Source organism: Channa argus, chromosome 1 (assembly GCF_033026475.1).
Source record: "Channa argus isolate prfri chromosome 1, Channa argus male v1.0, whole genome shotgun sequence".
NCBI lineage: Eukaryota > Metazoa > Chordata > Actinopteri > Anabantiformes > Channidae > Channa > Channa argus.
Window position 1 is genome coordinate 36,478,861 of NC_090197.1, and position 24,195 is coordinate 36,503,055.

The following is a 24,195-nucleotide window of genomic DNA, read 5'->3' on the forward strand; positions in this document are numbered from 1 at the left end:
ATGCCCTAATTTGCCTGACTTGAACGACATGATTTTATTAGTTTTGATATAAGGACATTTATGTATATGCTTTATATCCAAGTTATATAAGAAACCCATACCACAGCTACATCAGTTGCATTTATGGTGCAAATCATTATTTAGCAGCAGTAAGCTGCAAGCTGAGTCAAGATGGCGGCGAAGGTTTATAAACTAGGCTGTACTGTGGATGGCTGTGTTTGCGAAGCTGAACTAATGGCGTGAAGCTGTGAGTCTCAGTAAGCTGCAGGTTGAAGCAGCTCAGCACATTAAAACCTGCAAGCTGAGAAAGTGTGTGTCTGTTATGAACTGAGAAGTTCTAGATATGGGTGTGTCTCCATCTGTTTGCTAAATGGAAGTGTATGTCTCAAACATATGAAAATGCACCCTTTAGAACAATTGCTGTTGGCTTTTATTATTTAGCTGGTATTGGATTTGTGTGATGGCACTCAGTCATGGCCGGCTAATCACTGAGACATGATTGCTTCTGGGAGAACGACTACTCATTGTTGAGAGAGGCACCGAGCTGCAGGCGAACAATCAGGCCAACACTCTCACTTACAGTTCCAGTCAATTTGGATAGAAAACGCCACATCCAATGGTTGTTTGTTTAGAGAGAGTTCCCAATAAAGCTATGAGTCACAAGTGAATCATTTCACACAGGAGGAGAGATGACTGTGCTCCAGCAGAGTCTAAATTCATTTCACTCTTTTTTCTGTTTGAGGATAAAAGCTGACTGGAGTGGCATGGGCTCTGATGACTTCAAAGAGAGGTGAGGGATGTGACAGGAGGGCACAGGGGGACAGAGGTGCAAGGCGAGGAACCAACACTGAGGGAGGGCAGATGGGGTGAGAGTAAGTGCCCGTGTGTCAGGGTACGTGCGAGAGAGACAAAGAGAGAAAGTTAGTGTGATACTGCCAGTAAAGGAGAAACATCAAAGACCTGGATCTGAACAAAAGACGACAGGGGAGAGTGAGGGGAGAGTGAAAAATAAAAGGGAAAGAAATAGAGGGGGCAAAGTGTGAACACAAGAGTGAGAGACAGAGAGTGAGAAAACTGGGATGAAAAAGTCTTCACAAGTCTAGACGGAGAGAGAGAGAGTGCGAGAAAGAGACCGAAATGAGAGAAAAGTGAAAGTATGTTTTGCAGAAAGACTAAAGTCTTGCTTTAACCTGCCAAAATTCTGAAAAAGAAGGTAATGTTTACTTTTGAAGGCTCCTAATGTGCAAAAATGATTTAAGCTTTCACTTAATGATGGCAATGATGTGAGGCCGCCATAAAAGTATATATTGGTTGTTTTGAAGAACCTCATTCAGCAATTCATTTTACCTCCTTTTGGCTGAATAGATGTAATGATACATTTCAGAAGCACTGACATTTAAAAAAATGAAGTTTAACATTTCTTTTCCTTCAATTATGCAAAATCAGGCTGTACTATCACAGCTCATGTTTCACATAAAGGATCTGATGTCCATTTATTCTTCAAAACCACAATTGTTTCTACTCTGCAAATAATCCACAACTACACAGGCATGTAGACCTGTCCTTAAGTATAGCACAAAGAATACTTTAAGACAGGGTAAATGTAAACGTGAACAACATATTTGAATGACATAAAAGGGAGTTAATCATAAAAATCTAATACAAGTTAAGACTAATGCTCATACTGAACCAAAACCCAAAACTATTAAATGTGGATTATTAAATATTAGATCTCTCTCTTCTAAATCTCTGTTAGTAAATGACTTAATAAATGATCATCAAATTGATTTACTTTGTCTCACTGAAACCTGGTTGCAGCAGGAAGAATATGTCAGTTTAAATGAGTCAACCCCCCCAAGTCATATTAATTATCATGTTCCTAGATGCACAGGCCGAGGTGGAGGAGTAGCAGCAATATTTCACTCTAGCTTATCAATAATTCCTAGACCTAAACATAGTTATAACTCATTTGAGAGTCTTACTCTTAGCCTTTCACACGCAAACTGGAAAACTCAAAAACCACTATTATTTGTTATCGTGTACCGTCCTCCAGTCCCTTATTCAGAGTTTTTGATTGAATTTTCTGATTTTCTATCTGATTTAGTGCTTAGTACAGATAAAGTCATTATAGTGGGTGACTTTAACATTCATGTAGATGCTGACAGTAACTGCCTGAGCACTGCGTTTAATTCATTACTAGATTCAATTGGTTTTTCCCAAAATGTAAATAAACCCACTCACTGTTTTAGTCACACATTAGACCTTGTACTTACATATGGCATTGAAACTGATAATTTAATAGTATTTCCTCATAACTCTCTTTTGTCTGACCATTTTCTAATAACATTTGAATTTACAATAACGGACTATACAGCAGTTAGGAAAAAATTCCACTACAGCAGATGTTTATCTGAAAATGCTGTGAATACATTTAAAGAAATTATTTCTTCATCTTTTTCACCACCATGTGTCAATGCTATGGTGAGTAGCCATCTTACTCCTGTACAAATTGATTACTTAGTTGACGATTCTGCAGCCTCATTGCGTATGATACTAGATACAGTTGCCCCTCTGAAAAAGAAGGCAGTGAATCAGAGGAGGCGACCTCCATGGTACAATTCACAAATGCACAGCTTAAAGCAGGCGTCACGAAAATTAGAGAGGAAGTGGCGTTCCACTAATTTAGAAGAATCCCGGTTAGCCTGGAAAAACAGTTTAAAAGTGTACAAAAAAGCTCTCCGTGATGCCAGAACAGCATATTATTCCGCACTAATAGAGGAAAACAAGAACAACCCCCGGTTTCTGTTCAGCACTGTAGCCAGGCTGACTAAGAGCCATAGTTCTGTTGAGCCTAGTATACCCTTAACTTTGAGCAGCAATGACTTTATGACTTTCTTTACTGATAAAATTGCAGCCATTAGGGAAAAGGTTCACCAGATCCTCCCTACAAATATTACAGATAGATCTTCATGTACAACAGCTCTAGAATCCTCAATAAGGCCCCAATCCATCTTAGACTGTTTTTCACCCATAGATCTCACTGAGCTAAGTTCAACTATCGCCTCCTCAAAACTAACAACATGTCTTTTAGACCCTGTTCCAACCAAATTGCTTAAAGATGTTCTACCTTTAATAGACACATTCATATTAGATTTGATTAACTTATCTTTAGAAACTGGCTATGTACCAAAGGCTTATAAAGTTGCTGTAATCAAACCATTACTTAAAAAACCCTGTCTTGATCCAGGTGATTTAGCCAACTATAGACCAATATCAAATCTCCCGTTTATTTCTAAAATCCTGGAAAAAGTAGTTGCAAAAAAATTATGTGATCACCTTTACAGGAATAATTTGTATGAAGACTTTCAGTCAGGATTTAGAGTTCATCACAGTACAGAAACAGCACTAGTAAAAGTCTCCAATGATCTTCTCCTCGCTTCAGATAATGGACTTGTGTCCGTACTCGTCTTACTAGACCTTAGTGCCGCATTTGACACCATTGACCACAACATTTTATTACAGAGACTAGAACATAGATTTGGGATTAAAGGAACCACATTACATTGGTTTAAATCTTATCTGTCAGACAGATTCCAACTTGTTCATGTTAATGATGACTCTTCTTTATGCACCAAAGTTAGCTATGGAGTTCCACAGGGCTCTGTGTTAGGACCAATACTTTTTAATCTGTACATGTCACCTTTAGGCAAAATTATTAGGAAACATTCCATAAACTTCCACTGCTATGCAGATGATACCCAGCTCTATTTATCTGTGAAACCAGAAGATACTAACCAATTAGTCAAACTTGAAGCATGTCTAAAAGACATAAAGACCTGGATGTCCTACAATTTCCTACTTCTAAATTCAGACAAAACTGAAATCATCCTCTTTGGGCCTAAAAACATGAGAAATATGCTGTCTAACAATATAGTTACTTTAGATGACATAACTTTGGCCTCCAGTACTGCGGTGAGGAACCTTGGAGTTATTTTTGACCAGGATTTGGCATTTACGTCACATATAAGACAAATCTCTAGAACAGCCTTCTTCCACCTACGGAACATTGCTAAAATTAGAAGCATCCTGTCTCAAAGTGATGCCGAAAAACTGGTCCATGCATTTGTTACTTCTAGGTTGGACTACTGTAATTCCCTAATTCTGGGGTGTCCTAATAACTCTCTAAAAAGCCTTCAATTAATCCAAAATGCTGCAGCAAGAGTGCTGACTGGATTAGGAAAGAGAGATCATATTTCACCTTCACTAGCTTCTCTTCATTGGCTTCCCATAAAATCTAGAATAGAGTTCAAAACCCTCCTCCTTACATACAAAGCTCTTAATGGTCAAGCTCCATCATATTTAAAAGATCTCATAGTTCTGTATCGCCCGATTAGACCACTTCGATCCCAAAATACAGGCCTACTTGTGGTTCCCAGAGTTTGCAAAAGTAGAATGGGAGGCAGAGCCTTTAGCTATCAAGCTCCTCTCCTGTGGAACCAGCTTCCAATCCAAATTCGGGGAGCAGACACCCTCTCTACTTTTAAGACTAGGCTTAAAACCTTCCTTTTTGATAAAGCTTATAGTTAAACTGCTCACTCAACCTGAACTAGCTTTTCTCTATACATTTACTTGTCACTACTGTATACCATTAATTCTATATCCTACAACCTGCACGATGCTTTGTTGTTGCTTTTTTGTTGTTTTGTTGTTGCTTTTCTTGTTGTTTTGTTGTTGCTTTTTGTTGTTGCTTTTTGTTGTTTTGTTGTTGCTTTTTTGTTGTTTTGTTGTTGCTTTTCGTTGTTGCTTTTCGTTGCTCTTTTCTTTTCTTTCTCCACTTTGCACTCACCCCAACCGGTCAAGGCAGATGGCCGCCCACCCTGAGCCTGGTTCTGCTGGAGGTTTCTCCCATTAAAGGGAGTTTTTCCTCTCCACTGTTGCCTAGGGCTTGCTCAAGGGGGATTTGTTGGGTTGCTTCTACATACTTGTGTAGTCTGGACTTTATTCTGTAAAGTGCCTTGAGATGACTTTGTTGTAAATTGGCGCTATATAAATAAAGTTGAATTGAATTGAATTGAATTGAATTGAATAAAACTGCTAAACGATAAGTACACGGGTTACTAAGTTTTTACAGTAAACAGAAACAGAATGTGTAAGACGTCAAGACACAGAGAGAAGTAGGCAAGTGGGAATTTATGCAGCCTAGAGGGATTGTGTGTAGGAAGGAACAAACCGTCACCGGGGGAAGAGCAAAAGTGGAGAATGCATGGACACACTTCAGATGTAGATGGTGTGTGTCGAGATGAAGCACCAGGACAGGAGGGATGGATATAAACAAGATATGAGTAAATGCACATAAATGTTTTGGACACAAACACACACACACATAAGCAGTGTGTGAAGATTGTAGAGAATTACAGCGAAGAATTGTTATAGAACACACAGTCAGCTTCCGTCCTTACGTTCCCCCTCTAATTTTCTCTTTTTCCATTTAGTCCTAACTGAGCCTCTCTGTCCTCATTAAGGCCATCACCACACTAGAGATGGCAGATTCATTCACAGATTCAGAGCTGGGGCTCTCGTGTAATCTTTCGCTAAATGTTGAGCTGGAATTAAATGACCAGACAGGAGTGAGGCCTGAGTCAGCCTCTGTCTTAATGCCCAGGCTTCCTTACACCCTTATGTAACCCTAACAGACAGGACTAAGACTCGAGCAGACAAACACAAAGGGGGGAGCTCAGAGCAACACAGACTTCAATGTCTTTTCACTGTCTTCATGGAGCAACCCAAGGCATCACATAGTGAAGACCAGTATTAAATAATTTGTCCATCTCTTCAGGGACTACACTTGCAATGCAAGGCAAACTACATAAAAAAAACACCATTTTGGATTTTATGTACCAAACTAAAAATGCATTTTTCTCAACTAAACATTGTGATCATATGCAACTAATGCAATAATGATTGAAATGCATTCAAACCAATATGGCTTTGTACTCTTAAGAAAGATGTAGTGCCGTGTGCTGCCAGGTTGCCCATAATTACCAGTACTTTTAATAAATAGTAAGTTACTCTGGGAATTGTACTCATTCACTTTTTGGCTGAGAAATACATGAAAAGCTCAACACCACTCGTATGTGTATTTGTTCAATATGAATCCGGAGTCCGAGGGGATGCTTTAATTGAGCATAAGCACTGGAACCAAGTCGTAACAGCTAATCTGGATCTGTGGAAAAGTAGCAAAATCATCCTACCTACCAGCTTTTTGAGATAGTCTGGCCCAAGATTGTTGGCAGGCCTCAAAAGTGAGCTAATTAACACATTATATTTCATTTACTACAAACTTGTATAACATAATAATTAGTTAGCTTTAGTGACACTGGTGGATTATGTTACCTTGAAATTGAGACAGTGTAATTAATTTTTTCTGTTCATTCTGTGAGAATGTTTGGCCTTCGTGTGTCTCTTTTAGTAATGTTTTCTCTTTTTTTGCCAATGTTTCATCTCTGTAGGGCTTTTGTTTTTTGTATTTGGGGCAAAACTAATTAACATGCACTTTATAGAGATGTTCTAGTCCCTCTGCCTCTGCCTATTAGGCAGGTAGACCAGCTAACCATCTCTTCTAGATTCAACACTGTTGTCATCTTTTATTGTAATTTTATCACTAACTCCAATCAAGAAAGGCAAGTATTATTTCAAAACATTGAGCAGTGTCCTATAAGAATATCAAAATAGCTGAACTTTACCAGTGAATGCTTTGGAGATAAGTTCATGTGGGGGACATTCAATAACACTAATGCCACTAATGCTGACTAACTGCTAATCTGTCAAATACACAGTATTAATGAGTTTACAGATGGGGTGAGATCTGCCTACATAAACTGTGCTGTACACATTCTTGAATAGGTTTTGCTGAGAAGGCCCCGGTGGTTCATAGTATTTGCATACTGCGTCTCTCATACATTGCATTGTGATGCAGCATTGCTGGATGGATTATCTTAGCCTTGTTATGAGATACCAGAACTACAGTAGCATCCAATGTAGCATGTGTCACTACTGCCAGCCCCTCTAATTGGCGTTTAGGTATTGACGTCAGCAAATACAGGCAAAACGGATTAGAACAAAGCCATAAATGCTGGTTTTCCAAACCATCTGCCAAACACCTACACTCCCCATCAACAGTGTATGCAATAAAGAACATGTATGTTTTCATACACAAGAAGAGGCATTGCCGGGCTGGCAAGCTGACATACAAAGGGCCACACTTCACACACAAAGATTTCTCTCTGATGTGGCAATTATAGATCATCCCACCTCACCCCCTCTGTCCCTTATTCTCCCAGTCTTACTGATCTTCTGATTGCAGATTCAGGGAGACAGGCAGTAGAAGAACCCTTCAATGTGGCTCTTCACTGTGAAAAAACTGAATATGTATTCAGTTCCCTCTGCTTTATGACTCATGCACAACGTAGGATGGTTGGGAAATTGTATTGATAATATATCTGGCTGATATAGGGTAGAGCTAACAGATGCACATTAGGCCTACACTGAAAAAAAGACTATCCAGAGGAAAGATCTCTGCTAAATTTGTAGTAATCTAAACCAAGACTTTGTGTATTAATAATGGCTGCAGATCTGTGTCATCTAACAATACTGTATCACTTTTGTGTTGCAGTGATGCAGAGGAGAGTGAAAGTCCTGTACCTGCAAAATGATCTCTTGTACACAACCATTTAATCAATTGACAAATCAATACCATGCACTAATACCTTTGCCCTGTTTGTTATTTCTGTTTGTTCATTACTTCATTACTGACTCACTAAGTGGGAATGGTTCAAATCTCAATGTGGCATCAACATCCTTCTCCATAGAGTGAAGCACAGAGTTCCTCAAAAGACTAAGAATGTTAACAATTTAGCACAAAAAATATTCAAATCTTTTTGAGTTGACCTTTGACCATTATTATTCTCAGAGGGTCATTCCCATTAGAGGATACTATATAGTTATGAGATTCTGGAGGATAAGAAACATAAAACAGTTGCCACGGTTCATGTCCTAGCCAATCATGTCATATTTGGCGAAATTATATGAAATCAGTTGCATTATAAAGTTAAATAATGACTACATTACATGTATTTCATAGATTAACATCTGTCAAATAGCCATCGCGACATGACAAGCAAACAATAACTATACTTACTTATTAGTGTATTCCATTGCAACAACAACCACACATTCATACACAGTTTATGTCTCCTGTGTCATCTGTAGAAAAGACCAAGCTTCACCAGGGAACAATTACGTCAAAGATGCACAGTACTGACCTTTGTGTAAGCACCAGAATGTGAAACAGTACTTTCCCTTATCGACTAAAGATAACTGTAACAGCGAGATAGAACTCTACATGTGCTCAATAAGAAAACGCAAGCAGAAAAAAAACAATAAATGTGCAGTTTAATATTAATGGTCCTACATGGAGATACTGTAAAAGCCAAACTGGCTGCTGTACGAACAATTACTGGATGCCTGTCAGCAGCACAGATGTAAATAAGAGCTAGGCTTGTGCCTCAGCTGTCAAATACTACACCAAAGACGAAGATCAAATTCCAGTAGGTACAGTATACTGCAAACTCCATTACTATTTTTTTATGTTGTACTGAGTCTTAACAATTATACATTTTAGAAATTGCTGGACAATCTGCTGGTGTATTAAGAGAAATCAAGAAACATTAACTGTTCTCTGCAAGGAGAATTATGGCGCTTATTACGTTTATTACGTCTCAGGTTAAACAAGCCATGGAGACAAACGTTTTGCTCCACTATTTCGAAAAACTGTCAATTGTATGCAGTAAGAGACACAATAGAAAGCTCTCAGTCAAAAAAACTAACATTTTCTCTATCACAATAGAAAATGTGCAGTGGAGAAACGTCAAGGCGCTGTGACATTTCTATGAGGAAATGTGAAACTACCTTACCTGACTGAGTAAAGACATAAGAGGCCAATGAGTACTACAGATTCTCACCTTCTGAGGATGAAGTTGACATAGAGAAAACATTGATATTTTACAAAAGTCATTTATACTGTATGCTATATCTGACCATTATAATATACGGTGCATTTGTTTCCTAAGGTAATATTGAATCCCACACAGATTCAGAGACATGATCACAGACACACGAGAACTGCCTGGTGAGAGAAGATCTCCATACTCATGCAGAGAAGCTAGGAACTTCACCAGAACTGATTTCAGGCTTGCATAAAAAATTCAGCACTCTCTTTTATCAACATTCGCCCTACATACAGCATATACATATGCTCACACATGCATCATAGCATTATTCATCATGCATGAAAAACCCACATGCACAGTACAGTGCAGGCTAGTACAGCTGATATACGCCTTACATGGTTCAGCACCAAGTCATCGCAAAGCCTCTTCACTGAGTCTATCCACTGAACATTTCATTGGCATTTCTTGATAACTTGGAGCAGTTCTGACATATGACTTATTATTCCTATGATTTATCCAGAGGTGGCTTTCTCATGCATGTGCTACACTTGCCTGTCCTATAAAGGGGTTGCAGGGGTCCTGGAGACATTCCTGGCTGACGCTGACTGAGAGGAAGGGTACACTCTGGATAGGTTGCCAGTGTATATATTAAGTGATGAGTGATTATTGCTAATAAATTAGTTTCCAGCCAGCAGTGTGTATTTGTACATGGGTTACAGAACTTGTAACTGTTTGAATTGTGAGTGTTTACTTTGGATTTTTGAATTTTCAATACATCAGTGTGTGCATTTAAGCTTGGTACTTGTATACATACACACATTTCCACAGCAAGTAAGTCAACACCTCAAAGAAAGGAAGTAAGATTGAGAGTGAAAGGATAGAATTATGCTCCCAGTGGAAAGATTGTCAAACCAATCCCTTCTGTCCTCAACTTTAAAACTCCCTCTGCTCACATTATATAATACTACTACTATAGACCACTAACAAATCAACTCTTTACTAGTAGATAGAGCTGCTTAATATCATGATTTTCCATGGTGTATTTATATACTGATGTACAAGAGGTCTGAGCAGGGGAAGGATGGTTTTCATTTTCAGCTCATCTAAGTGATCTTAGTGGTGTGCAACACCTCTGCCAAGTTGGCCTTATCTAAAAAGCATTTGGGGCACCAGTTCACCCTAGTGATATCCACCTGTATACAGACAGTTCCCCTCCAGTTGCAGTTTGAGTTAAAACCCCACTTCAGAAACACAATTTCATCCCTGTTGCTTTATCTAGGTCAGTCAGTGCACACAGCCAAGCTGTGCCTGATATGTGATGAAAAGTGTAAAACTGAATATTAGGATGACAACACAGTTTCTTAAGTCTAAACCCCTCTCAGTTTCCCACTCAACAAATTAGGACTGATTTAAAAAGGTTAAAACTGCAAAATATAGTATCTAAACAAGGTGAGGGTGTTTCTTTATTTTCATATTTGTGGTGTTTGAAAAAGCAGGCTAGATCAATAGCAGTGGAAATAAAGAAATATCATAGGTAAGAAGACATCAAGTCAGTATTTGTTTATCTTATACAGGATGCAACTAGTTTTCATGCCTTAGCATATTTTATAGTGTGTCATATGAAAATAAGCATTAGTATTTTAAGTAAATAATTCATTAAGAGACATTATTTCCTTTACTGTCTCCATAAAGAAAACTCACAATGACAAATCCAATCCAATTCATTCATTTCCACTTCCCTCAACATGTGACCTACTTTTTACAATTTAGTTGACAAAGCCTGTCATTTTGTTCTTGGAAGATATAGAAAATTGTGAGATATAAAATAGCAAGCACTTGTTTCTGCTACCACCTTGGCGACACAACCAGTGAATCTTGTCCCACACTGGCAGTAATATTACCTAACACACTGTGAGCGCTATAAAAGACCATCAATCTATGCTATCACACTAAGCGTATCCTCTTCCTGGTGTGCAGAAGCTGTCACAGATGGAATGGGAGCATTCACTGAGGGGTAAGGAGAATGAAATGAAGAAATTCACTCAAAGCTTGAGTCACCCACAACTAAGATGAGAAAATGCTCACTTCATTGGTGCATGTGTGAAGTAAAACATTATACAGTCCACCGAGAAACGAGGATGTTTATGTAGCTATTGTTGTATAGTATCACTGTAGTGATACTTTAAATGGTTAATACATTTGTAGGATACCTTAGGCTACAATCCAGCCACACTTTATAACCATATAATGACACTTGGAGTAAGTGAATTAAGTCCTTAATGTGCAGTGTAACACACACAGCATGGTTTATGCCAAAGGAGATCAGAAAAAAACTATTACACAATGACTCTGTCACCAAGGAACAGAAGTCTCCCCTGGTGCCAAAGTAATTTACAAAATTGCTTATTTGTAGGTTAGTCTTTGGTCTTTTTACTGGGATACTGGGAGAAAAAAAGATTATTACCAAATCAGTGCACATACACTGATATACATACAGCATTTATAGTATAGCATGATCAGTGTGTCCACATCCTGTCCACCACAACATTAAAACTACTTTAATATTGTTCTGGACAGGGTCAACAAGGGCACTATGACCAGTTTGCAGCTGCACAGCCCCCATGTGCAAGAAGATGAAATGCACTGTATTCTGACACCAGTCAATCATGGAAGGCACTTCATTTTTTTCCAGGTTGAACACCGTCCTCCACAACATTAATACCAACAAATGATATTAATGTTGTGGCTGATTGGTGTATTTCACATGACAGGTGTTAATGTTTATATAAGAATGCCTAATTGTACCACAAGCATCAAAGTAAAGAAATTTTGTCTTCCCTGCAGATAATTATTTCATTAATCTGTTTGATGTTTGGAGCAGTACTGGATTAAGGTGTCCCAGCAGCGGGACATTTCACTCCCCTCCCTTTCTCTAATTCTCTAATGTACTACCAGATTTAACACTAAAGAAAGACACTAGCAGCAGGCTAATGAACAATGCTTTAAATGCCTATAGCTTCCTTTTTTCCATTAATGTCAGTTAAAATTCCACCTTCTTAGCAACAAAAGCTGATGGTTTAACTTGAAAATGTTTTGCAAGGGTGTCTCTCTGTTCACATATGTGTGTGTCTGTATGTGTTTGTACATGTGTGTAACTATGCACTGAATCTACATTGCATGTCACAGATGTTTTGACAGCAAACAAAAGCATGCTCTCTTCATTCTGTCATCAGACTGATGTAGCATTACTATCCTAAATCAACCATAGCACAAGAACACTGTTTGGCCATTAGGATAAGCGATATGCATGGCACAGCTCATGGTTGAGTGAATTGATGGAAGAGAAACGCACACACACTCGCCCTCACAAACCCAAACACGTGCAGACTAAAAATAGCAGCAGCCTTACCTTTCGATACACTATCATGTTGGGGGACTCATCCGCTACCCCGTTGGTCCCCTGCCCACTGCTGTTGGTCTGTGCCATGATCCAGTCAAGTAAATCTGCCACAGGAAATGTCAGGTGCTCCTGTTGTGGACAGAATGGATATGTTGGTCCATCAAAGGACAAGGGGAACAATAGTGTCTGAATGTGCCTTGCCAATAAGAGAACAATAACTTTTGGCCTGTATCAAATTTCCACATAGAACAAATGTCCAGATGTCCTGTGAAGCTACACATGCCCACATTTCACAAGGTCTCACAAGGACATTTTGGGGAAAGGGGGCTTATTTTGTTTAGCGTATGGTTACTGGTGTAACGTTCATTGTCAGTGAATGGGGCAAAAGTTTAATCTACAAAGTACCGATAGTTACCATGCAATGCTATCCCTCTTCTCAGATGTCTTCATTGTGTACACAAATCTGAGCCTCAAAGTGTAATAACATTTTTCTTTTTTTCGTTTGTTTGTTGATATCACGCGATTTAGTAGCAATATCCCCGATGTGCATGACACCTACTGTGGATGCATTCTAGAATTGCAAGAGCAAGATAAAATGAGTTGTAGACCCGAGCATTGTTAACGATAAATGCAGTAAAAACACACTCTACAATGCAGCTTGGATACATCCATTCGTGTTTAGCAGACAATGTAAAAACGTGCAAGGCTGTGCAAATGTCACGGGCACGCTGTGCACGGTAATCATTCTTTATTTCCCGTATGACATCCCCACGATATCCTTGGGAGGTCTGGGGCTGCAACACTAAATAGGCTATTGCATGCAAACAGCGAAGTCATGTAACCCGCTCTTAACACGAGGCCGTTAGCTCTACTATAATGGGTTTGTCTTACCACTAGACGCTGCCTGTTTCAGCACCTTGGACAGCTACTGCAAAACATCCGCGCCCGTTATCGCGTCTCCGCTTAATCACAAACAGCGCGTAAATACACGGACAACACAGCGACATCGGTCACCGGAGAAGGAGGCGGAGGAGGAGGAGGGGAGGAGGGGAGGAGGGGGGCTCACCTGAAAAAACGACCAGCCCGCTATAGGACTCCTGAATCCTTGCAGAAGTGGAAGCGTGGTCCTGCGCCTTCAGTATGTCAACTGGCAGACATAGGAATGCGAGGATTATTCATTGGCAATGTAAGAGGCAGACATTCGCTGGAGACTTGGTGTGTTACAGCTATCTGTCTCTTTCTCCCCCTCTCCTCTCCTCCAAGCGATGCTCAGAAGCATGAACGCGCCTCCTCGGAGCGTCGTGAACACGCATCGATCTCGGACCAATCGCGTGTGAGGAATAAATTACAACCCGTTTTGGAGACATACTTTCTAGTTTTTTGTTTTTTTTTTTAAGTTGAATTTGTTGTGCTATGCACTGCAGTGATATGATGGTTCTATTAAACATTTCAAAACACAGCAGACTGCAATAGCCTATAAGATCGTTTCATAACTGCAGCCCGTTGTCGCACATAATTTGTTAAATTTTAATCAGCGGTTGAAAGTGGCCATAGGACTGTTTCCGTGATGTGCAGTAAAATAAGCCACCAATGTTATACATGTTGATGCATCGTTAGAAATAAATGAATAGTAGTTTATTGTTACATGTATGTTCTTTGAGACAACTTTGCTTTTGATGCTTACAAACTATTAAGAGTTGAATGCAGGACTTTCACTTTTTGTATTTATACTGTTAATTTAACGACACAATATGCTCTTGCAAATGCACAAAAAATTACTTGTTTGTGATTCAAAATTAAACTACAAAATATTATTTACAAATTATAGCTGTCTATTGTAGTCGCCACTTGGCATAGACTGAATAAAAGCGGGCGCCTCAGTGCTGACAACCACTGTAACATACAAAGCCCCCCAGGGCTGACTTCTAGGAACCCTACATAATACAAATCATAAATTGCTGCAAAATACTGTCAATTCACCTGCATGCAACTGGACTGCAAGAATAAATTCAGAGTTCAGAGAAATTTTTATGTTCTAATGGATACAGATCTAAGCTTCAGGAGATACCAGATATCAGGGCAAGAATTGCATCAGCCTTTTATCATCTACAAATAGCAACAATTAGAGGTTTCATTTAACATGAAACCTCTAATTCATGTCAAATGTATTTCTTTATCTCAACTGGGTGGACTTTAGCGATGTCCCCTTGTTTAAGTTTCCCAGCAGACCACTAGACCTTTGCAAATCCATCCGGGGTGTTGCTGCAAGGGCAATTCTTACATCTTTACAATGGCATCAAATACAGCTTTGATATGCTTGAACAATATAAACCCACAGGTCCCTTAGAGTTTTAGAAAGTAATCAGCTAGTGTCTTGGGTCTAACACCATGTTGGATTTAATGACTATGCTACACACAGAATGAACCAGCTTTGTAATGATCCTAAATGCACCCCACATTGAAATCTAAATTAAAAAAGTCTTCCTTATTCTCTTGTGTCTTTTACTGATTATATTCTCTGCTCCACTTCCATTTCCTTTATTATCATCTGGGGATGTTAGAAAGGTATAAAACAAATACAATTATAATTATTGCCTTTACTGTTTTTATATACCATTTTTCTTAACACAGTGTTGTAATGTCACTCTATTTTTTAATTTTATTTGCTTTAACAACATGATTGCCAAAATGTCAACATTTCATTAGTGCCAAGATGATAACATCACATTAGTGAACTTTATATCACAGACGCATTGTCCAAGTTATAGTGTTGGAACGTAAAGAATGCAACTGGCTCTAATATTGTCCAAGTCATAGAATGCAAAAGATAAGAAATTCAAGGTTCACGATTACAGACTATACGCTTGGAATGAGAGTGTAAAAGAGTTGCAGAAAATTGTTCAAATATACTGAAAGAGGAAGTTGCAACATGAGACTGAAGAGTGAATAGGATGTAAAGTCTGACAACATTGCATGACAGCTAATAATTGTAAAAGATCATCCTATTACATATTTCTTTTAAAATGCAATGAATTTTTTAAAGGTATTGTTTATCACATTATTAGTGATTTTCTCAAAATAAACTGTGCCTGATTTTTCGGTGCACGGCCCCTTTAAGTGGGTTGCTCGAAAAACTGCAATTCCCACAATGCAACTTCCAACGCTTCGTCGCCGAACAAAAACGCGGAAACAAAAGAAATCCGGTTTAAAAATACAACTAATCCCGAGTGGACATAAAGTGTGCGTAGTTGTAGCTGATAGCTGTCAGAGTTAAAACCGTAGCTTCTGTTACCCCGCCTGAAAGATTTGCCATGGCTCTGAAAAGAATACAGAAGGTAAAAGTAATCGTGTTTTCTCCATTTATTTACTGTAACAGAAAAAATTTGAGCACTACGGAAATGTCTGTCGTTAGCCAGGCATTTAATAGCATGTTTGCTAACCCAACGTTCCAATGGTCGATTACGGTACTAGCACCTTATAACTGATTTTATGCTCGGTAATTAATTCACCGGGCAGCTTTTGTTGCCAGCAAGTCCGTTATTCGTGCCAGTGGCGATGACATTCCACAGAAGACAGTTGTTTAAGCAGTTAAACTTGCATTAGCTAACTTCGCGGCCAGCTAAAGTTGACCTGTTAGCGAATAAACAATGTGAACGCACTTTAAGCTCAGTTCCTCTCCAGCTTTGAGTTTCTTTAAGGCCGATTTAGATTTTCAAACAATGTCAAATTTAGTATTTAACAACTAGGTATTGCACCAAAGCCTTAAAACTGTTGGATGTTTTTGTATGTATGTTACACTATGTACAGGAGTTGAATGACTTGCAGAGGGACCCTCCATCCTCATGTTCAGCTGGACCTGTAGGGGAGGACAGTAAGTGTGAGAATATACAGTATATGTCAAACCTGTCATTTATTATTATTATGTTTTAACGTTTTAATCATGTAATGTGCCACTGTCATTCTGTAATTAATGGTTGAATTGTCCTCTGGGGAGTTATCATGTATCTGCTGTGTGGGTATGATGTGTCTAATACTATTCTCACAGATTGTGTCTTTGTCTTTTTCTCCTGTAGTGTTTCACTGGCAAGCTACCATCACGGGACCGGTGAGCTTTTTCCGGATTAGTTCCCTGGATTTTTTTTTTTTTTTTTTTTAAACCAAGCTGTTTCTGGATCTCTAGACAATAGTGTTTTATGTTGACTTTACAGCCCTTTCTATTCTGTATGGTGAGCACAGACTGGCACACTCTAGTGCAGTGTTTCTCACTGAAGTCCATGGCACGTTTGAAACAAATTTAAAAGGGGAAATATCTTAGTTTGTTAAGTTAAACCAAATGAGTTATAAACAAATGAAATGCAATTAACTATATACATTTCTAGGTTAAAATTTAACGACAATGTACTTATTTCAGAATGACAGTCCATATCATGGAGGGGTGTTTTTCCTTTCTGTCCATTTCCCAAATGACTATCCCTTTAAACCGCCAAAGGTAAGTTATTTTTTTTTTTAATTGTAGTGGTCTATTATCTCTAAAGTAGATTACTTTTTGAAAATGCTTCACTGTTTTATAACATCCTATCATATTTGAAGCTATTGAACAATAATGAAAATATTTGTTAGATGTTGTCCTAACCAGAGGTTTTCTTTTATAAACATGTTCTTTATCAGAGACCCTAAACACCATTACAAATCCCTGTTAGGAAAGCAGGTTATTTGATCTATTTCTGCTTTGTTTATTTCTGTAGGTTGCCTTTACAACAAAAATTTATCACCCAAACATAAACAGCAATGGTAGCATCTGCCTTGACATCTTGAGGTCACAGTGGTCACCTGCACTCACGGTGTCTAAAGGTAATGGATATTTGCATGTTGCCTGTACAGTATAGTACTGTACTCTTCATTACGGTAGGACTATGTATGATCTGGTTTGTAATTATAATCTTTCCTTTGAAAATCACAATTTTACATACTGAAGGGTAAATTAGCATTTAGGCAGATTCATTGGGAGAGAATTTCAAAGATGGGCATGTTGTAGAATCCCAAGATATTAAGGTAGTGAAGCCCCTGTCACCAAATCTTTTTTTAAATCATTGATCGGAAGCCTCCACTAACATGGGCGACAGGGTTTTTAGGACTGGTTATAAAGAATTAACTCTACATTCTTTTACTACTTGAATGTTGTAAAATTGCAGTAATTTTACTGTATAATCTGAGAAACAGCCAGGGATGGTGGGGTTTTCAAATATCTGTGATTAATGTTTTGGCTAAAAATACACTGTGTTAAAGGGTTAAATGGGGCTTTTGGTATAAAATTGCATTCAATCAAAGCCTATCAATTTGCATTAAAAAAATAATTTAAACCTGTGCGCATCCTGAATTTAGATTTTTTTTTGTCCTTCCAGTTTTATTGTCTATATGCTCTTTGCTATGTGACCCGAATCCAGATGATCCATTAGTCCCAGACATTGCACACATCTACAAATCAGATAGACAAAAGTAAGTATGAAAGGCAAAGAATTTGATGTGGGAAAAACCGTAAATGAGTTAACTATTTTTATTTGAAATTTTTTTAGAAACCAATTCTGATCTTCTGTTCCCTTTAGGTACAATAAAGTAGCCAGAGAATGGACTCAGAGGTATGCAATGTGAGAAACTGAGGTATCAGCAATGATAATGCATCCCTGAACACCTCAAAACATGGCTGTACTGTTTCACCGGCTCATCCACACTGGTTCTAGTTGAGGTGTTTTATATGCTTAAAGCACTTTCTGTACTCAAACTTTACTTGAATCAGCTGTTTTTAATGTATTTATTTTTTTCTTAAATTGGCTAATTATTATTAATAATATTAGCAGTGGTGAGATGCCTTTATTGTATTTTTTCTTTTAAGAGAGTTATATTGTACGATACTGTACTGAATTTATTTTTTGCATTTTTTTTTTTTTGCATTAAAAGCATTCATGAAAAAAGAAATTCCTTCATTTCTTTCCTGGCAATACATGAGTAAACTAAAAACGTTACCTATCTGGCTAAGCTGAATACGTTCCATTAAGTGGTGTCTCAGTAACAAATCAGAGGACTTAATTATTCACATGACCACTAGGTGGTAGCCTTTACTTTACTGTGCCCAAACCTTTTTCCATAAGGCTTTTTCTCTGCTAGATCACTTAACAATTAATTTCTTGCTTATATTTAATGTAGCACCATTCGCTAAAAGTAATTCATTTGGATAGTGCCTAACATAGTATCTTGCTTTTGCTATAAAAAGAAACTAAGAGGAAATGTTCTGTCCACTGAAATTAGGCAACCAGTTATTAGCCCCTCTGGTAGTTTCAGCCCTTACAGTACACTGAAGAATAAATAGAGAGAGAATATATACCGTAGATAATTAGTTGACCACTTTTACCCTATTTTGTTGTCGTCTGTCAGATTAATGTTGGACATGGACATGGTGTCTTTAGAAATGTCAGTATTGAAAACTGCTGAAAGTAGAGCATGGCCTGGTAGATATCTGTTTTGGGGGACTAATTGTCAATATTTTAAAAAATGTGCCATATGGTAAAACTGCATTTAATAAGGACATGTATCAGTGGAAGTTGTCATTAATGTGTTTTGGCAACGGTATGATACATTTTTAATGTAGGATCTTCTGTAGGACATTTACACTGTAGAAACTACTAAGTTGAGTGATCTTTATGATATGCTACTGATGTATTTGAGTTACTTTATTAAACATGAGAACATATATACATTAGTTTTTGGAGTAGTGGCAGGTTTTGAGTTTTTATTTTTATTTTTTTTGTGTGTGTAGGCTCACTTATTTTGGTTTTCATTTCCTGTATTGCATCCTTTTACACACTCAGGATGTGTAGTGTTTCCTATATAAACCAATAAATTGGTTGCATGGGATTTAAATATTAACTTCCAACTAGACTGAAAGAAAGACAATCCTGATTTTAGTCCTTATTGGTTAAAGGTAATGTATTTCCATATTTGTGTTGTGTTACATTAATTTTGTACATAAATTGTCAGCTCATAAACACTTTTGCTGTAATAGCTCATTTGCTTAACTACAATGTATCTGCCATAACTGGGCAAAGAGGTAAATGGAAAAAGGAATTTCTTTCAAACATTTGGGATCCGTCACGGGAACCAGTGGGAAGTAGATGCTCCAAAAAAAAAAAGTGTTTATGGGAGGAGTCCCGATTTTTTTCTTTTTTTTTTGCAGGGTGACACGTGAAACTTTCCTGAGGACTTGGTTGGGATGTTTGCTGTGTGTCGCTTCGTCAACTTGGCAGACAAACTGTAGCGAGTGGCCCAGTGTGCTCCTTCCTATTTTTAGAAATCTGCCTAATGGGGGGGGGGGAGAAAATCCTCTGAAGAAACTGCAGAGGAAGGTCTAAACAGCGCTACCATGAGCTCGCACAACACCACAAAGTGACGGAACAAACTGTTCTCAGACGTTCACGGCTTTTGTTTCAGCTCACTTTGAATAAAACGCAGTGGCCGCTGGAGAAGTTGCCGTGCAGCGCAATGGCTGCTCAGTGCGACGCTTTGAGCGGATACATGCAACAGTCGGACCAGGGCTCCAACAGCGAGCGCAGCACCGACTCTCCTCTCCCGGGATCAGAGGAGGATCTGAGCGGACCACATCCGCTGCCGGATCCGGAGTGGACTGAGGAGAGATTTCGGGTGGACCGTAAGAAGTTGGAAGTTATGCTATTAGGTAAAACCAAAGTAACTGACTATAAAGGAGTGACGCGTTTGAGTATTTGTTAGTGAATTGTGGTTTTGAACTTCAAACTGTCCGCGTTTCTAAGCAGCTGTGCACCTTCTGACCGCCTTTTGTTTATGTTGGAAGCTTTCAGTTCTCATTTACTTAAAATGTGTAACTTGAAACTTTGAGAATTCTCATTAGCTTGGCCAGGAAACTTGTGCCATGTGCGTTAACGAATCAATTAGAGCAATTAAGCCCTCTCGGGCTTAAACTTTAAATTACTGTCACCATCTTTTAAACTAGAGTTTCTAAAAATGCCAGAAGTTGGATAGCTGTGTTTTTTTAGCGTGCGTGTTTGCAAAAATGTAAGTTTTAACACAAGGGCAAAGAGGTCGCTGCTGAAGTTAACCATCAATGATGTCCCGCCGAGCTGTGCTGATGGAGGTAGTGACATGGCCCCACCACAAGCTGTCGCTACATAAACTCCCATGGCGTCCGTTGTTTGTAGACTAAACTGAATTGACCTGATGATGCAGTTTACTCACTTCTCAGTTGAACTGTCTGCATACAGAAAGAAGTCATGCAACTACGTTGGCTGCCTTTAAACAAAACTCTTATGAAAAGGAGGATAAAGTTGATAAATAATCATAGCAGGTAAATGTAAATATAACTGGTTTCTTTAGAAAATTACTTTACATTCTCTTACAGTGCAGAACTCCTATCTTGTCTGTCAATGGTCTTGTCATGCAGTTTAGTCTACCCTCTCATGTTGGCCTGTTTAGTTTTGATGATTCAAACTGATTCTGTGTGTGATCTCTTCTCTAATGATGTGCAAATGACAGTGAACAGTTAAACAAGTGATGACAGGCTCATAAAGAGAAGCCAGGCCAGCCTCTGAGAAGTCCCTGGAAACCCTGGCTGAGGTCATTTATCACACTTTTCAAAACACAAAGAGTGTGGAGTATTATAGCATTAATAAGTGGGGCTGGATTTTTTTTAAAAATCAAATCCAAAGGAAGAGAGAAAGCAGCCAAGCTGAGTTTTAAGATAAACTTTATAAGTGATAACCGCGCTGTAATTAAAACAGGCATATTAAAAGTATCTACATTGACGTTAACGTTAAAGGGGAAATTGTACCGATGTGACTAACTCTCAAGAGTAATCATTACTGAGCAGCTGGTGTTGAAGTCAGTTTGTCCTCTGTTCTATACTCAGACAAATCCACGCACACACGTAGTTCCCCTTGAGAAAGTCCTGGTTGCTGCCTTGCTCCTCAGTACATTCCTCAAAGCTCCATGTCATCCCCAGCTCTTCCAGGAAAACAACTTAACCAGAGGCCGGCCCCACATCCCAGTGTCCCGGACATACCATGCGCCACGTCATGTAGTCTGCCTGAATGTGTGTGTGCGGCTGTGTATGTCAGGCGTAATTTGTCCAGTTTACGGCGTCTACTTTACTATGTTAATTTGGTCTCCTAAACTACGCCATTAGTTGTTGGTTGCTGACATCACGGCTGACATTGGTCATGTTTGACATTGCAGCTGGGATGTAGAGTACAAACGACTGCTGTGCCTGGTCTTTCTGGTCAGTTGTAAATTCTGCTTTAATACCACACTATCTCAACTGTGAAACTGGTTTAACCCTTGACCTCTGTCCTTCAGGATGAATCCAGGATGTCTGGTGGCATCTTATGTACTTTGGTATTCTCTTACTAGACATTTCGCAATCTTTACATCTGTTAAGTTTTGCACATCATGCACTAACCACAAAAAGCTACAGGCATGGTTTAGATTTATTGCAACTTGCCGGGTCCTAGATTCTCCTCTTTTCTTTGTAGCTGTAGGCGTAAATTCAGAGCCTAATAAATATCTCTTTTAGTCTCATCCAGTTTTGTAACATCTGGCTGTGTTTTGATTGGACAGGCTGCAGATTTTACATGATGTTCTGAAGGCCAGTGTTGGGACTAAAATGAAATAATTTTATGGGAACTTCAGTGTACTTTTTTTCTCAGTGTTTTATTGTGTGTGACCGTATCTTAAGCTTCTTTTTCCGGGAAAGTTAAGTGTGCTAGACTCTCAGTAAAGAGCCACAGGTCAAATCAAGCTGTAATTACATCCTAAACACCATATTTTGTTGTCTGAGCTTCTTGCTGGATCCAGACCTTCACACTCTTGTTTTTTGTGCTGCTACATTAGTGGATGATGTTAAATCAAACCAGTGTGAGGTGTTTTTGCTTGTGGATACCATAGTATGTCTAAGCATGCATTCATTCATACATATGGGTAACCTATTTCTGCCCTACATTTAATGGAAGTAGAAGCTTTGAATCAAACACTAGGACAGTGGTTAAAAAAAAATCAGTAAATTGCACAAAGAATCGAGACATACAACATATCAAATGTTGATATGGAAAGAAACAAGACGGATTTGACATTTTTTCAACTTGTTTTGCTAATCAGCTATCCTGTGCAAAGAATTAACCTTTGGGTCTATAAAAGGTCACAAAATAGATGTGTACTGGAGTTAAGAGTTCTAACACCATAAATGGTTTAATGTTTTGCTTTTGGTGCATAGTTTAATTTAATTGCTTCAGTTTGATTTTAGTTGCGTTCAGTGAATAATAATCAGGGTGTATTAATCAATCCTTTTTATAGGGTTTTCTTTTTACCAGAATGATAGATGATCAGTGGCTGAATAATTACAGTAGATGAGATATTTTGCTTTTGTCTCAGTGTGTAGATTAGAAAATAGTTAAATGGCATGATTCAGGGTGTTGCAGGTTTCCAATAGTGCTAGTGTATGTTTGCCAGCTGTTGTCATGCACTCTCAAGAGGAGAGTTTGGCAAGTTTATCTTTTACATTGAATTATAGAGGCAGCCCTGCTACTATAGAGCTATTGCTCCCCAGTTGCTGTTTACTGACTCTGTGAGCTGTGGTATCTTATAGAAGAGTTGTGGATCTCCCTGCTTCCATTTCTGTCCCTACGGCTACAACATCAAATCATAGATCTGATTTTAAACTTTTAATGACTCCTAAATACTACAATCATTGGAATCTATATTTATAGCAGGTGTTAGACAACAAAATGACAGCATTGATATTTCATTTATGGATCCTTACAGCAGCTCATTCATAAATTCTACCTTTTATGAAGCTCATAATGTTTTGCCTGTAATTTATAAATAGTATGAAAAGTTTAAATTAGGTATTAGGTAATTAGGTAAATCAGGTATTTTAAGGTCTGTATTGCCAATATCATCTTCTCCCCATTTACATTTGATCTATTTATCACTTAATAAAAAAGAGTAATTGACTGATATAGCAGGCATGTCAGTTGGGTTCTTTGTGTTGAGTGTATCTGCAGTCTAGCACCATAACAATCATATTTTATTAAAAAAAAATTTTTATGGTGAATTTAAAAATTTTATCCTAATGAGAAACCTGGTTGTGTAATGTACAGGAAAGGCATATAGACGAGTTGCATAAATTCAGGAGAATAAAAATGACCCAGAAGCCCTGTGTGCCCATCATTTGGATTTTTACTCCCCCATTTTGGCACAGTTTACATCAGAGAAAATTGAAATTATTCACTGCTTGGCAATTACAAAGTTACCGTCTTTCATATTGGCAGCAGTGCAGGTTCCTGGGCTCAGATCAGTAAATAGGGTGTAAAGTGACAACAAAATCTCACCCTGACAGCCATCTGGGTTTACAGTTGTACTGTTGGCACCCGAGCACAGAACTTCTGAGTTAATGGCTTGGGAGGTTGACACAGGCATAAAAGCTTGAAAGCTAGTTATGTGTACAGGGAACAGCGCAAGAGGACGTCTGTACCTTTTCTTTCCATTTTTATTATTAAGCGCACAAGCAGAAGCGTGGGGAAAATAAGATTTTCTCAGATGCCGATGATCATGTCTGCATGTGCAGCAAGGTTTTCTGTAGGTTTTGTAAGCAGCCGTTGTATTCTACTGTGTATGGGTCAATTTTAGGAGCTCTTACTGCACGTTTCCCAGCTCAAACTGGGAAGGAGGAGAGTTTAGTGGTGTTTGTGAGGGAGCATGGCCTACTGG

The 24,195-nt window shown here is 38.5% G+C and overlaps 3 protein-coding genes across 10 annotated transcripts in view; 2 read left to right on the top strand and 1 right to left on the bottom strand.

Annotated features, from left to right (window-relative positions):
* Nucleotides 1-13,697, bottom strand: part of rgs7a (regulator of G protein signaling 7a) — a 49,954-nt gene extending 36,257 nt beyond the window's left edge. For 2 of the 4 annotated variants that reach the window (XM_067516848.1, XM_067516838.1), the window contains exons 1-2: nt 13,475-13,696; nt 12,418-12,537 (exon numbers count right to left, since the gene is read on the bottom strand). In XM_067516848.1, the coding sequence (XP_067372949.1) occupies nt 12,418-12,495 (78 nt within the window). In that variant the 5' untranslated portion in view covers nt 12,496-12,537; nt 13,475-13,696. Of the gene's footprint in view, nt 1-12,417; nt 12,538-13,299; nt 13,448-13,474 lie in introns of those variants that run through there. The other 2 variants (XM_067516820.1, XM_067516829.1) reach the window with 2 other exon arrangements.
* Nucleotides 13,698-15,583: 1,886 nt separating this feature from the next.
* On the top strand, nt 15,584-18,347 carry LOC137133346 (ubiquitin-conjugating enzyme E2 D4-like). The gene is made up of 7 exons (XM_067516873.1): nt 15,584-15,743; nt 16,216-16,279; nt 16,482-16,513; nt 16,820-16,897; nt 17,154-17,259; nt 17,811-17,904; nt 18,012-18,347. Exons 1-7 carry the CDS (start codon nt 15,720-15,722, stop codon nt 18,055-18,057), a joined length of 444 nt encoding a protein of 147 aa, XP_067372974.1. The 5' UTR covers nt 15,584-15,719; the 3' UTR covers nt 18,058-18,347.
* A 1,296-nt stretch (nt 18,348-19,643) lies between these two features.
* The window catches only part of LOC137133369 (protein bicaudal C homolog 1-like), a 57,292-nt gene continuing 52,740 nt past the window's right edge, over nt 19,644-24,195 (top strand). For 3 of the 5 annotated variants that reach the window (XM_067516913.1, XM_067516922.1, XM_067516943.1), the window contains exon 1: nt 19,644-20,134. In XM_067516913.1, coding sequence (XP_067373014.1) covers nt 19,942-20,134 — 193 coding nt within the window. In that variant the 5' untranslated portion in view covers nt 19,644-19,941. The remainder of the gene's footprint in view (nt 20,135-24,195) is intronic. The other 2 variants (XR_010915233.1, XM_067516931.1) reach the window with 1 other exon arrangement.